The sequence below is a fragment of the Astatotilapia calliptera genome, chromosome 6 (assembly GCF_900246225.1).
Source record: "Astatotilapia calliptera chromosome 6, fAstCal1.2, whole genome shotgun sequence".
Taxonomy (NCBI): Eukaryota; Metazoa; Chordata; class Actinopteri; order Cichliformes; family Cichlidae; genus Astatotilapia; species Astatotilapia calliptera.
Window position 1 is genome coordinate 14,302,298 of NC_039307.1, and position 14,825 is coordinate 14,317,122.

The 14,825-nt window shown below is 36.7% G+C and overlaps 1 protein-coding gene across 1 annotated transcript; it reads right to left on the bottom strand.

Annotated features, from left to right (window-relative positions):
• Positions 1-9,483: 9,483 nt before the first annotated feature.
• On the bottom strand, positions 9,484-14,115 carry LOC113023955 (CD209 antigen-like protein E). Its single transcript, XM_026170458.1, has 6 exons — positions 13,986-14,115; positions 12,946-13,035; positions 12,346-12,402; positions 11,347-11,489; positions 11,157-11,257; positions 9,484-10,291 (listed from the first exon to the last, which is right to left on the bottom strand). The coding sequence occupies exons 1-6, from the start codon at positions 14,104-14,106 to the stop codon at positions 10,144-10,146; spliced, it is 660 nt and encodes a 219-aa protein (XP_026026243.1). The 5' UTR covers positions 14,107-14,115; the 3' UTR covers positions 9,484-10,143.
• Positions 14,116-14,825: the final 710 nt, after the last annotated feature.

Consider the following 14,825-nt stretch of genomic DNA (forward strand, 5'->3'; position numbering starts at 1 on the left):
TATGGGTGGAGAAACCTGCTGGAGGCCAGTGACCCCCGTCTGAGGAACTGGTACGGGTGCTGAGGTTGACTGGGCCTCGGCTGGAAGTAGGCACAGGAGCATTTGATGGATGAACACTAGCTTTCCCTGCACCCGAGGAACTGGTACGGGTGCAGGGACAAGCTGAGTTGTAGCTTTTCTGGGTACTGGAACAGTCACCTTCACTTGGGGAACTGGAGTGGGCGCAGGGCAAGGCTGGGTCTAAACCACTCTGGGATCATGGACAAGGACAGGCTGGGTCCCAGCCACCCTCACCCGAGCAACAGGTACAGGTGCAGGGGAAGGCTGGGTTCAAGCCACCATGGGAGCAGGAACAGGTGAAGCAATAGACTTAGGGATGAAGGATGAGAAACACAAACAGTCTTAGATTATTCAGGTGGTGATACCTGGCAGTTTTTGAGGGGAAAGTGATGCAGACACACTCTTGTCGCAGGTTGTTGGTCTGCACGAGAAGAGCGGCAGTGGTGGAAGCCTTGTCTCTCTTTGGCTGAGGAAACAGGAAAACTAGGGAACTGAGCCTACGATTGCCCCAAACAGGAAACCTCTGAAACACTAGGAACTAAACAAGTGAACACTAATGAGTCAAATACACAGCTGCGGGGGATGAGGGAGATCATGACAACGAACACAAGAAAATGCACACAATATAAAGACACGAGTGAATCAGAGCAGAGAGGAAACACCTGAGGAACATGGCTGGACAATAACTAATGAGACAGGGGAACAAGCACTGAGATGTGACTTACAAACCAAAGAGAGAGCGAGGGACACACTGTAAATGTAAACAACCAGACATGACTACACATGGGGCGTGGAGCAGGGGGGGAACCTAAAGAATAGATGGGAAAACTAATGCGGCCTAAGAATACAAATATTAAACAGAGGGTTAATTATAGTAACCAACATAAGGAACAGAATCTCAACCTCAGAATATTAAATAAACCAAAAGTCCAAACACAAATGCTGGGTCACAGACTCAGGACCATGACACATATATTAAACATGTTTTTTGTAAGATATGTTGAAAAACCATTTATCATTTCCCAGTCATTCAAACAATGTACAGTTGTCAGCCAAAGATGACGTGATGAAGAGAATTTAGTGTCAGCAGTGATTGTGAAAAAAATTAACCTAATGGCAGATATGACATTATGTGGAAAAGGATATGTATACGTCAGGTGGGTTAAAGTTTTGTTCCCCAATTTGAAGTGCCCTTGAGCATGACAACATACTTTAAGGCTTAGATTCATCATTTGTTAGACTTTCAGTTTGCTTCCCCTATTTTTACCATTTCCAAATCTGTTAACCACAATGCATGAGTATATTTCCTCACCCATCATTGCTGAAGAAATACACCAACAGAGGACAAACAGTTCAATGATCAGACAGCACTGAAGTTTTGTTCCTGTTGATGCCTTCAGAGTGTTGCAGGTAATGGAGAAAATGGAGACTAGAAATGAGCTGCAAAGATGCAATGGGAAATGCGGGATGGACAATAATAAAGGTAATGACAGTAATGACATATATATATATATATATATATATATATATATATATATATATATAGATAGATAGATAGATAGATAGATAGATAGATAGATAGATAGATAGATAGATAGATAGATAGATAGATAGATAGATATGAATGCAGTGAATGGCATATGTTTTAACAGAATAGGCTTCACATATTACAACATACTAAAAATGATTTCGATTTTTCAGAGAGACGACTCCTTCAGCTGCTTTTCCTCAGCTTTGGTGTGCTGTGTGTCATACAAGCCACTCTCAATCTTGCTTTACGCCTCACATGTGAGCATCATTCCTTATCTATGAAATTCAAAAGAAAGAAAAAATATCCACAAACTGCCTTCATTTGTTCAGTGCTTGTCTTTCTTTGTTTTAGTCGAGGGGAATGACTCACCCCACACAAAAAAGTTATGTGGCAACAACCAGTTAAAACCAGGAAATTTTAACCAAAATTCTTGTAGCGAACTACAAGAAAGAATCATTGCTTTGAACAGAGACAGAAGCCTGCTTGAAAAGAGAAATGAAGAGCTCCTTAACATCATAAAGAGTCTTGAGGAGGAGAAGAAGAGGCAGAATGGTGAGAAACTTCAGTTCTTCCTCTTTTCTGTACTTGCAAAAGAAATTGTGGTATTCTGATCTCACGCTCATCTTTTCTCTCTTAGGTTTCATCTCATCGTATAATTAGAAAAATGGCGGCTCATATGAAACAGTTGAGTTTCTCTCTAAAATGGTTTTGGTATTATTTCAACAAAGTTTATTATTATTATTATTATTATTATTATTATTATTATTAGTCTATAATCTGTTTTAAGCTAATTGTCCCACATGTTTGACTTTTGCAGTTAATGATTGTGATTGTATTACAGTTTGGATTTCTGTTTGGGGTTTTTAAAAATTTTTTTTTATAATTTTTATTAATTATTCTTTGAAATGTTTATGTCTGTATTATTCTGAAAGAGAATTTCTTGTTAAATTGAGTTGTTCATGTCTGGTTTTACTTCATGGTTTTCATTATAATTTCTGTTTTACCATCCATCATTTCTACCAAAGTGAGCTGTATTTTTTTTATTATTTTTCTTTATGAAGGTTTTGGGTCCTATTTGTTAAATTTCACACTAGTTTCTTGTCTATTTGTCTCCTCATGGCTGTCGGACTTTTGGATTTGTTTCTCATTTGCTTCTTGGACTTTCTTACGCCCTGAATTTCTACATTAACCTCAATAAAATGGCTTGTTTTTTGTTAGTAAGTCTGCCATCTGTGTCCTGCTTTTGGGTCCTAACCTTTACATGCCACACGACCTAACAAACCAATCTTTTCATGCAGTTTAGAACACTGAATATTTTCACATTTTTTTCTTATTTTCCAGCACATTAGACCTTATTTTGTCTTCCTACACCTGCACTAGAAGTCTCTGAAGTCAAAGATATGATAAATAGAATAGAAAGTTTATATTTATAGAACTGTATCTTTGTAGTACAGTCAATTTCACTAACAAATTGCATTTTGTACCTAAAGCTTCTCTAAAGCACATCTCAGCGCATTATTGTGTAGGCTGTGAATGGTTGTTTGTCACTTTCACAGAGCTGAGCAGTGGAGCATCATCTCAGCAGCCTCCTTATCATTGGAGGGAAGTCATATCTAGATGTTTTCCCCTTTCTACTGGGAACAAAATGGCAGAAAGCAGAAAGTCTTGTGCGAGTGAAGAAGCTAACCTGGTTCTGATCAACAGTTAACAGAGAACAAATAGCCTACAAAAGGAACTGTTAAAGAAAGAGTTACATTAACAAATCGTACGTTTGTAATGTTGCTAAAACATGAATTCAAGTCATGTATTTCACCAGATCTCAGAAGAAAATACATCTACTCCACTATATTTATTTGACAGCAAATGTTAAAAATTCACATTTTGCACATAAACAACAGCCATCAAATGATGTGATGTTGTGTTCTTCTGAAACACTTCTTTGATTGTTCAGTATGTCACAAAATTGGCAACTATTTGGATTTGAAAACACAATTTGTAATTTAAGGGTATTTTAAGGGGTTTTAGCACTTTTCTTTATGTAAACATATATCATAAACATACATATATCATCTGGAAGGAGATTTTTATATCTTTTACTGGGTCATTTTACATGGCAGAGATGAGCCCTTGAAGTGGCTGGATAAAAGTCCAATGACCAAAGTATAAGGCCTTTGAATAACTACCTACTTTTTTCCTCTGAAGGACGATACACTTAAAATATGAAATTAAATATTTTTGTAATTAAACTATTTATTTGTATTTAAAAAATTGTTATATTTCAAATACCAATGCAGTAATCAAGATTACCCAAATGCAAGATGCAAGAAAGAGGGAATCAAATTAAAACAAGTCTTTATTTAAGCTGAAACACAAGTTCCAGAAATTAAAACAAAACAAAACAAAAAATCTCCATCCAAAATCTCCATCCTTTGGTCTGCCGGCTCAGTCAGCCTACTGGCCTTGAGGCCGGTAAAATCTCCAACAAATCTGCTCTCTTTTTGCACCACCTGTGCAACCACAGAAACTCCACCTGTCTAACCTAGCTTCTCACCCATAGTCTGCTTCCCCGCCAATTAAGACCACTCTAGTTTATACCCTCCTCTGTGACAGAGCACCCATTACCCCCCACACTCACTAGCCCCTACTTGATAGTAAAGTTCAATTAACTGAGTACTGACCACAAAGTCTGCTTCTTGGGTCTTGCCAGTACCTGATGATGATATTCTTAGGCTTTCTCTCTTGGCAAATATGACCAAATTGACAAAGACTCCTTACCTGAGAAAGCAGGTCCACTCACAAAGTTTTGGTCTCATATACATTTTCATAAATTGTATTTGAAGATCCATTTTCCTGTTTCTGTGATGGTGTTATGGTCTCACGGTCTAAATATCTGTATATATGGTCAACAGCCACATCTTTAGTCAGTCTTACAGTATTCTGCTGGGCAGTTGTCCTTCAAGAGCTGCATACCTAATTAAATAATTAGGTATGCATTTTATCAGACTGATTTGTATTGGCAGTTCAGTGAATCAAAGATCATGTTAATCTAACACCATCTTCCGTCGGCATTAGCATGTTGTGGATGTTGTGGTTTAACGGCAAATCATTTATTATTTTAAAGGCAACAAAGACAAGTAACCCTCCCACAGTAGGTGAGGGTCTGGTTCACTGTTCTACCACAGGATGCAGCGATTTGCCACTCTGTTTATGCTCTTCAGCAGAGCTAGCTACATGCTGAGGTACCGTATGTGCACCATAAATGCATCACAGTGAATGAGAAGGAAAAAGGGATGTTTTGGCGCTGGGAGGTCATTATTTTTAATACTTAGGACACTTTGGAGATATTTACTAACTGGATGCAACGCCAGGGAGCAGCAAAAAAAATACATAAATAAAATAAAAGTATAATAATTTCAAAGTCATATGGTTAAACTTTCCAGTCAAATTTAATAACTCACTCAAGTGAAGGTGCTGGAATACTATTCTGGATCCTTCTGGCCCACTTTAACCCATACAGATAATGTTTTTGTTTTTTTTAATGCTGATTTTATTTCCACATGAACCATCACACATACAGTGCAGTACAACTAACTTTGGCTGATACATTTATATTAAAACAGGAAAGCTGGTATTGAAAAAGTAACAACAACAAGATACAAGATGTTAATTGTTAATGTTAATTTTTACAACTGATAACTTAAAAAGTCTTAACACTGACCTTCCTGTTGAAGAAAAAATAATCTAACATACACACTGTCAGCACACCATAAGTCAACGTGGACAAAAAAATTTACAATTTAAATTACAATTTGAAGTAAAGCTCCATCAAAGCGGTTTTATTTTCAGTCAAATATTATAATAGACAATACTTTTCTTGCCTAACACATCATTATAAGCTTAGAAAAAACCCCCAAAACAAAACAAAATGTGTTTTTAGACTCTGTTATTCAGTATTTAGTACACAAATTTTTTGCAATGAAGTTTTTTGGGGGGTAAAATATAAGACAAGAATATAAACAAAGACTAATTAATTTGAGTCTTTGTTAAGAAAAGTCCCTCTGAAGTCTATATCAACTCAATATCCAGATATTCCCATAAAGTCTAATCTAGCTACTGATAGCAACAGTACTGAGTTGCATGTTGTAAATTATCATGCTCCCTACTAAAAATCTATGCTTATATGTACAGTGCAGATGCAAACACATGGAAAGTGGTGATTATGCATTTAGATGCACAAGTGTATGCCAACCAAAGGGGGACTTTCAAAACACATAAGAGTAACTGTGTGTCTCCAGGAAAATCCTCCATGCTCTTGAGACTGCTGGGAGACACAGAAAACCTTCTGGCAAAGGCATGTGTTGATTTCTGTGCAGCCGCTTAAGGCTTGAAATATTGACCTCTACTACCAGCAGTAATAATACTAATAATGTATACTTTATTCATCCCCGTGGGGAAATTACTTGTTTTTCTCTGCATTTGACCCATTCACTCAGTGGGCAGCCACTAAGCAGGCACCCAGGGAGCAGTGTGTAAGGACGGTATCTTGCTCAGGGGTACCTCAGGGTAGCCGTTCAGTGGATTCGAACCCTCAACCTTCCGATCATGGGACGACCACTCTACCTACTGAGCTATCCCTGCCCTATAGTGACACTGACCCCAGCCAAATACAAAACTAGTGAAAAAACAGTTTAAGAAGAAGAGGAAGGCAAAAAAACTTAAAAGCTGTAAAACCCTTCTGTGTTATTGTAGGGTCTTTACTTTACAATATAAAGCACCTTGAATGTTATTGTGATTTGGAGCTATATCAATAATTATTAATTGAATTGAGTAGGTTGACTCATTGCTGCCACTCTGGTGCACTTGTTATTAAATTCAGTAACACCAAAGCAGCTGAAACTGATTAACAAGCCCCTTTGCAACTTAACTGACCCGATCAATATCACAGAAGTTTAATTGAATTGAAGCTATATGCTGATTAAAAAGTGTTCCTTTAATTTTTGAAGCAGTGTATTTACAGAATGGTAGACGGTAATCAGTAAAGACCGTTTAATGTCACATCTTAAATTTTAATTTTATGTATTGTGCTTATTTTCTAAAACTCTCCCTTTGACTTCATCACAAAGTCCATTTTACTTGCTGTTTCTGGAGCTTTTAATTACAACTCTTTCTTCTTATGAACAAATCGAATCATCAGTTATTACAAAGGTTATTTAGCGGTTATGATATTACCGAGGTTTTGCAAGCTGCTGCACATAATTTGGTATAATGATATAAGTTTAAAGATAACTGGAACATATGAATGCCGTTATTGTTTCTTCTTATAGACTTCTGTTTTTTTCCCAGTTAAAATGAGTGTTTTTGTTGTTGAGAGGAGATGAAAGATAGTAATCTTCCAGCTTTCACTGATTATCATTTTTGGCTTTGGCCATGGACTCCAGTCGTGTCTGTAGTTGCTCTATCTGTTGAACCAGATTATTGAAACTGGTCTCATTATAAAGGTTTTCGTATGTTATCTCTAACTGGCGTCTTTGATCACTGAGGTTTTGGTATTTTGTCTCTAACTGGAGTCTTTGATTTTCAAGGCTTTCATAACTGGAGCGTAACTTATTACTTTGATCACTAAGGGAGTTATATTCACTTTCTAGCTGGTCCTTTATTTTAGAAAGATCGTTGTAACTGTTCTGAAACTGGTCTTTTTCTTCAGTCAGATTGTTGTAACTGTTCTGTAACAGAGTTTTTTCCATTTTCCAATCAGAGTTGCTCTTGGTATCTGCATTTGACACATAAACAAATAAAGAAAAAAATCAACCAGTTATCTCCTTAGGGCATCATCAGCATACCAAAAAAATACTCACATAAGAAAACCATATAAATGAGTCCAGCCAGGAGGAGAAGACACAACAGAGCCAGAAACACTATAGCAGCTCTGCAGGAATCCTTCTTTGCATGTCCAGACGCTGAAGAAAACCAGAAATGTATTATTTGTTTTCTTCCAAATGAATGTACGTTTTATCAAAGCTTCACATCACATCTATTAGAGTGAGTTGAATTTTGACATGAGAATAAAAGCCAGCACAGCTTTCATCAGTACAAGCATGGTTTTCATTACCTCAGCGCAGGTTTCAGTTTTCTCTTGAGGCTACCTTACTATTTGTATCCAAATACAAATAGAATGCAGTATTATTATTAGCAAGCTATGATACTGTTACCCAAATATAATCTAGGCATTGCTAAATTATTTAATCTCATTCACTTGAATGTGTTTCCCATAATAAATGTTAGACTAATAGTGATAGTGGTAGGCTTTCTTGGGTATTTATTTGGTAATCACATGTTATTCATTTATCTTTTACCTTTTTAATATGAAATTAATTATTACATTGTTTTTATGTCATTAGTACAGGGCTGAAAAAAGTTAGACCACATTAATTTTTTTTTGCTTTTTCTTCTTTAATGTGGGTCAAAGAAGAACAATGATCATCTTTTTAAAAAGTCATGTTCTAAATTTATACACATATTTGCACACTTACCTCAGCAGAAGTTGATCATTGCAGAAGCGTACATGAAAAATTTTTTACTGTGACACTAACTCAAACCCAGTCACCAAATCATTGTGTACTTACACTGCATTATTTACACTTACATGCATGACATACCATATTGTTGCCTTATTTCATACACTGTATGTATTAACTTGGTTAGTACACATAGTTTTCTGGGGTTGCCAGTCACAAAAATTACACTTCTAAGCTGACTCGAATGGTTTCTAAACCTATGTGCTGGATCTAACAATTATTTCTTTGCAGTGTTATCACGTCTGTCAACACCTGGGTGAAAATTATCACAAAAATTCATAAACTTTCAATCAGGTTTTCAAACACATGTGTTATATTCCTCAACAGATGTATTACCTGAGGGTGCAGCATCAGTTTGGTTGTGAAGCAACACATTACCATAAACATTTTGTGAATCGTGTGTCTCCCACTTCTTCCTGCTGTGTTTTCCTGAAAATCCATCAACATTAGCATAGATATTATCCATTTCCATTCTAGAACTGTCGATGTCTAATGTGAAGGTGGCAGTTTGTAGAGAGTGCCTGTCTAATACTCTAATAAGGAACACCTTCTAAAAGAGGCCCAATTATGTGTGTCTGCTCAACAGGAAATTAATGACTGATGCAATTATTTTTAAAGGTGACTGTCTTTTTCTGTTTAACCTGTTTGCAGCAGCTACTTGACTGCCGCTTCTATTTTAAATATACCATACAATACCGTATTACTTTATTTATTAAGCACTTTTAAAAACACCACCATGGCCTATCAATATCACCAAACATAAAAGACAAACACAGGCCGGAGGGTAACAGATATAGAAACACAAAACAGCAGTAGAAGTTAAACAATAAAGGAGTACACAAAAAGTAACTCAAGGTCACTGTGAACTTTTCAACTGGTCCGAAGGCCAGGGCGTAAAAGTGTGTCTTCAAAAGAGATTTAAAAATGGCAAAGAGAGAAGTCTGATGTGAAATTGTGAAAGCTCTATCACCTCTGAGTTTGTGTTGCATCTTTGGAACGAGCAAAAGCATCTGGTCTGCTGATCTTAGAGAACGAGACGGGACATATGTTTCCAGCAGCTGGCACAGATAAAAGGGGCCACAACAAGCCTTTTAAAATAGATTAGTAAACAAACTGGAAGCCATTGAAGGGAGGCTAAGATTTGAGGTGGCATGATCTTGCTTGCTTGCACCACATAAAAATCAAGCTGCAGCATTTTACACCAGCCGTAGGCAAGCAATGCAGGCCTGGCAAATTCTGATAAAAAAGTACATGGCAGAAAGGTTATAAGAGCATGCATTAATCTTTCAAGGTTGCATTTGGACAGAAGAGGCATGATTATTGGTAAATACATTTATTGACCGTTACATACAGTGCTTTGAAAAAACAATTTGTGCCCTTCCTGATTTCTTAGTTCCTTGCATTTTTGTCACATTTAAATGTGAGCGTGTAGGTCTATTTTGAGACCTTGGCAAAGTGGTTACTCTTTGGAATAACTTGTACTTTTACACATTTGTTTGAACCAATTATCTTGAAATCTGCAGTTGTTTTATAAATGGATCCGAGAGACTTTCTCAACTTCTATCTTCCACTTCAATCTACAACTCTTAGATCTTCGGTGAGTTCTTGTTCTGAGTATTTGTAAGAGTGCTGTTAAAGTCGTCCTTGTTATGCAGCAAAGAAAATTCAACATGTAAAAAGAGAAATTGCAGACAATTAAACATACCAACCAGACTTTGTAGTTAGTTATTTTAGTCATTTAAGATGTTGAACTGTGTGATCAAACTTACTGCACTTCACAAATTGTGTGTGTGAGTTTGAAAAACAGCAAAACTATCTCATCAATATCACATGTTCATATGCACATATGCAATATCACTGCTCACATATGCAGTATGCAGTCAAAGGATTGTGAGACAGCTTTTAGGCATTTGCACATGAAATGTGATTTTAAGCCTTCAGATGAGGAAGTGTATTTGCACGATGTTACTGGCTTACTTAAGAAACCAGTTTCTTTTCACAGATCCAGAAGTTTTGATTTTCACATGGTATGTCATTCCAGCTGTTTTCGAAATCAAAAAAATTTATTTCGACACAGTCTTCATTTTTTCCTTCAAAACCATTGGGTTCATCAGGTCCCCAGTAACTGAAAAACAAACAAAACAGAGAATTTAATCCAGGATGCATGCAGCTCACTATAATGTGGACAAGTTAGAAAGTTAGAAAATTCAAATAGCTTCCTTAAATAAACGGCAATATTGTAATCTGGCACAACAATATGTGAGGGCATTAGGCTACGTTCACACTGCAGGCGAAAGCGCATCAAATCCGATATTTTTGACCCTATGCGACTCATATCCGATCATGTTATGACAGTGTGAACGCGCAAATCCGATATTTTCAAATCCGATCTGGGTCACTTTCGTATGTGGTACTGAATCCGATACATATCCGATGTTTTAGAAAGCGACTGCTGTTTGAACGGTCAAGTCGCATTAAATCCGTCTTTTACGTCACCGACACAAGACAGACGCCAATTATCAGCTCCGGAGAAGCGCCCGAGAAGACATCGCGAATGCTTCCTGGCCATCCCGTGTAGATGTCAGTGAAACTGTTGGGAAGACAGCATTGGAGAAACGTGAACATTTTATTTGTACTGTATAATCTGCAGATTCTGACAGAAATCTGCAACTATCCTTTGAAGCACCGCTTCTCTAAAACAGCAATGGGGATAATTATTAGGTTATCTACATTATTATGTAAATAACAAAATAACTTAAAGCAAAAATTGGGAAACGTAAAGTCCGAAGTCTTTATATTAAGGGCCATCAGTCACACAATATTACTTCTTTTGCGCATGCGGGCCGCTTTGAGCGTTCACACTATAGAGCGCGTTTGTTGTCGCATTTTATTTGTAGTGTGAAATCGGAATTGAGCATTAAGACCTGCAGTGTGAACGTAGCCTTAGTTTTGCCACTGATTAAAGTAGAATAAAACAATAATGTATAAACCTTTTGCTCAGTGGAGTCCCATCCACCCATTTCCATGTCCCTTTCATGGCTGTCTCAGTTAATCCAATCCACATGACTTTTTTAAAGTTTCTTGTAAAGTCCTAGCAAATCAAAAGTAAATAATTAATTAATGGAACTAATCACGTATTTATGAATTTCTTTCCATTATTATTACGTCACATTCACAAACCTGCTCTTCTTTGGTGTTGATAATTGCCAGGTCTGCACCTCTCTGTAAACAGTCGTCTCTACTGTCTTTCCAGGATTTCGCAATAGAGGAAATATAATAGAAACTTGGGCGGAAATAGACCCATCCTTGTTGAAAATATTGATCTGTTGTTGGAGAAAAAAAACAACATTTAATATTTCAGAGATTAACACATAAATTTACATTAACAGTTTTATTCTAAAGTTCGGCTCCTGTTAAAAATTAGAACATTTTAAATAGTCAGCTTATGTAAAAAATCTCTTTAAGCAAAATTATCAGACTTCAGAGGCAGTCTTTGCTTTATTTATTTGTTTATTTATTAATTTGCTGTGATCAGTATGTTGTCATTTAGAGATGATATTCCTAATAAGGTCAACCCAGGGCCTTTGTGGTCACAGTTCAAATGCTTTGAGTCTTCTTAAAAGGGAAAGTGTTTGTTTTTTAAATAAAAGATAAACCAAGAGGCCGCAAGAATGCTGAACATAAGAGGCCTAAGAGGTATTATAGACTGCGAAAAGCACAGCAATTTAAGCAGAGTCCAAGAATAAGAATTATAAAGCTGGACATGAGCTAAATAGATCTCCTTTAAGTATTGTAAGTCTTGCTTACAGCACTTACACAATGTTTGCTAATGAGGAAGGGCCTTGCAAGGGTAAAAATAGTCAAATACAAAAAGTGAGATGTAAAACGCTGTAACATGTTAAGTTTAAGTTGGTGTAAATTTTCATTTAACTCTAGATGGTGAATAAAATCATGCCGCCTACCACAGAACAAAATCCTGCTGTAACCATTTGAATGTAAATATCATTTACAGCTTGAGAATGTTGCATTAATTTGATTAGCCATAAAAAAGACTCATTTATTGTAATATATCCTACATGATACCCAGGTATACCAAAGTGTTGATATTATTAACCCTTAGTATATATACATATATGTGTATGAAAGGCCTCTTTACAAAGTTTACAAACTCATGCTTACCAGTGAGGTTTTTCAGCTCTTCGGTCTCCACTGTCTTAATACATGATGTTTTACTGTCTGCAAAAGCAGAAACATGTTGTCAACAGAATGTAAGACAAGCCCTCCCTACAAAAAAAGCCTAAAATTACTTTTTCTTCAAACCGATACTGGAAAACATTTTGTGTCACAGCGAAATGTAAGTACCTCATGACTATGGCTTTATTTTGAGTTTTTTGGTACTCAAAAACTGAAACATGACTTTAACTGGAAAGTCCCTTTCTTTTTCTAACGCAATCTTTAGGGGTTCTTTGGTTGCATTTTGACTTGATGTTTTTGAATCTAAACTTCCCCAAATCTTTTTTCTCTGTCTGAATGTCAAACAACTATTAATTCTAGCAGTACATATTACAATTCCTTGCCCTCAGTATTAGTGAGCTAAATGAAAACTAGACACAGGACTACAAATGTTTCATCTTGTCATTAATCAATGATGTACACAGTGATAAAACAACAACAACAACAACAACAACAACAACAACAACAAAACTAAACTAGGGCAGTACTCTGTTCCAATATCTGATTTGTAAAAAAAGTGTTTAAACGTTTAATTACGCTACTTACAGAAAGCAAAACGTAGGGAGATGTTGATGGCAGCTTGGAGGATACACAGGAGTCCAAAGCTAACAGCAACCAGTCTGGCTAGTTTTCTCCCTGCAACACAACCATATAAAAAGGCCTCTTTAAGTAGCCTCTTTAAAGAAACAGGTCTGCAGAATTTTTGGGCTAACCTTACTCATCGAAACCTGACAAACTCACAAAACTGAAAGATATCTGCATTTCCATGTTTTCATTTAAATATTAGGCGAATATGCAGTATAAACAATGATTGTTTGGAAAGTTATTTTAAATGAATTTTCTTTATGTGGACGATGATCCTGGTAAAAGCATTTTAGTTGAAAATTATGGGGATTAGTTATGTAAAAACAACTGTAAAACTTGAAACAGTTACATCAATTTGCGAGCATGGTGGAGTAAGAATGTGTAATGGTTTTGCAAAGGAAAGAGAGAACAGAATGCAGAAGATGGACACAGCATGGCACTTCTTTCCCTGTAACCCACGAGCGCCTTCGATGCAAGTTTCTGTATGCTTATGCTTTTGTAGTATTGATGGTCTACATTTTTTTTCTGTGCAGTTCTGTGAAAATATTTTTTGTTGTTTACTCAATTGCTCTGTATATAGCTATACATCCCATACCCTGGTTCACACATTTACATCTATCGGCAATGTAGTTTTTCTAATTAACCTATTCCCACTAACTACATGTCTTCTGACTGTGGGAGGAAGCCTGAGTACCCACGCAAACACGGGATGAACATGTAAACTCCACATAGAAAGACCCCAGCCTGATGGTGGAATTGAGCTCAGGACCTTCTTGCTATGAGGCAACAGTACTAACCACCGTGCTGCCCAAATAAATACAGAAGAGAGAAAAGCTCATTATTAGCTCACAAAACAGCAAAATCAGTAAGAGTTTTCAATGCAAATTATGTATACATCAGTAACACGTGTACATCAATTATTGCTTCATTTAAAATATACCTTTAAAAATGTGTTTTTTTCGTTGCTATTAAAGAAAAAATCAAAATGATTTATTTCTTACCTGGTGCAGCAGCAGCAGCCCCTTGGCTGTGTTTATTAGAGCGACTTCTGTCTGACACATCAGGCAGATTTGCATAATCCATAGTAATCTCTAGTTGCTCTCTATGGGCAACTCTTGCCATCTTTTAAACAACTGCCTGGAGAGTGTCAGTGATGATGTAGAATCCACTTCTTCTTTTATACTTTTCTGTTTGCTTGTTTCCTCTTTCTGTCCTTCACTTTGCTCAGTATTACATAGGTTTTACCCTTCACCCCCCACTTCCAATGGACCAGTTCCTCTGGGGGAACACCCAGTGTTCCAAAACCAGTAATTCTATTGGGGGTGGGGGGGATTTGTCTGCCATAGTTAATAGTGATTTGTTGCAGGTGGCAGTTTGTCTGTAGTATAGGGTCTCCCAAGGAAAACTAATGCTAAAAGCAGTTCTTTAGAACACTATGGAAAAGGCAACAGTGGTAGTGGGTCTGGTAGTCTGGCCTTTCCCGATGATGATCAGCCAGGGCACATGGGCCAGCCCTGCTATGCATCCACAATCGACGGGAGGAACCATAGGAGTTTGATCCAGTGTGGATGAGGTGGTGGTCAAATTTGGAGGACTCAGTGATTTAATCTATTTTAAATATATTTATAACTAACCTTTATGGATTGCTTATGAATAATTTATGCAGAATTGTACCTCGAGCCTTTAAAGTGCAGCTGTTTTCTCTTTTATTTAATCAATTCCTTTGCTTCCTGTAATACCTTGTGAACCTTCTTCCTTTTTTTTTAAAAGTAACCCATAAATAGGGTTGGACTGGTAATTTGGTATATATAAATAAAACTGAATTGAATGAGTCATTATAT

Excerpts from the sequence above, each read along its gene's own strand:
- LOC113023955 (XM_026170458.1), bottom strand. The coding sequence starts at position 14,106 with ATGGCAAGAGTTGCCCATAGAGAGCAACTAGAGATTACTATGGATTAT. Across the intron at positions 11,490-12,345 it reads AGAGCTGAAAAACCTCACTG|ATCAATATTTTCAACAAGGA; the intron begins GTAAGCATGAGT and ends CTCCAACAACAG. Across the intron at positions 10,292-11,156 it reads GGGACTCCACTGAGCAAAAG|TTACTGGGGACCTGATGAAC; the intron begins GTTTATACATTA and ends TTTGTTTTTCAG.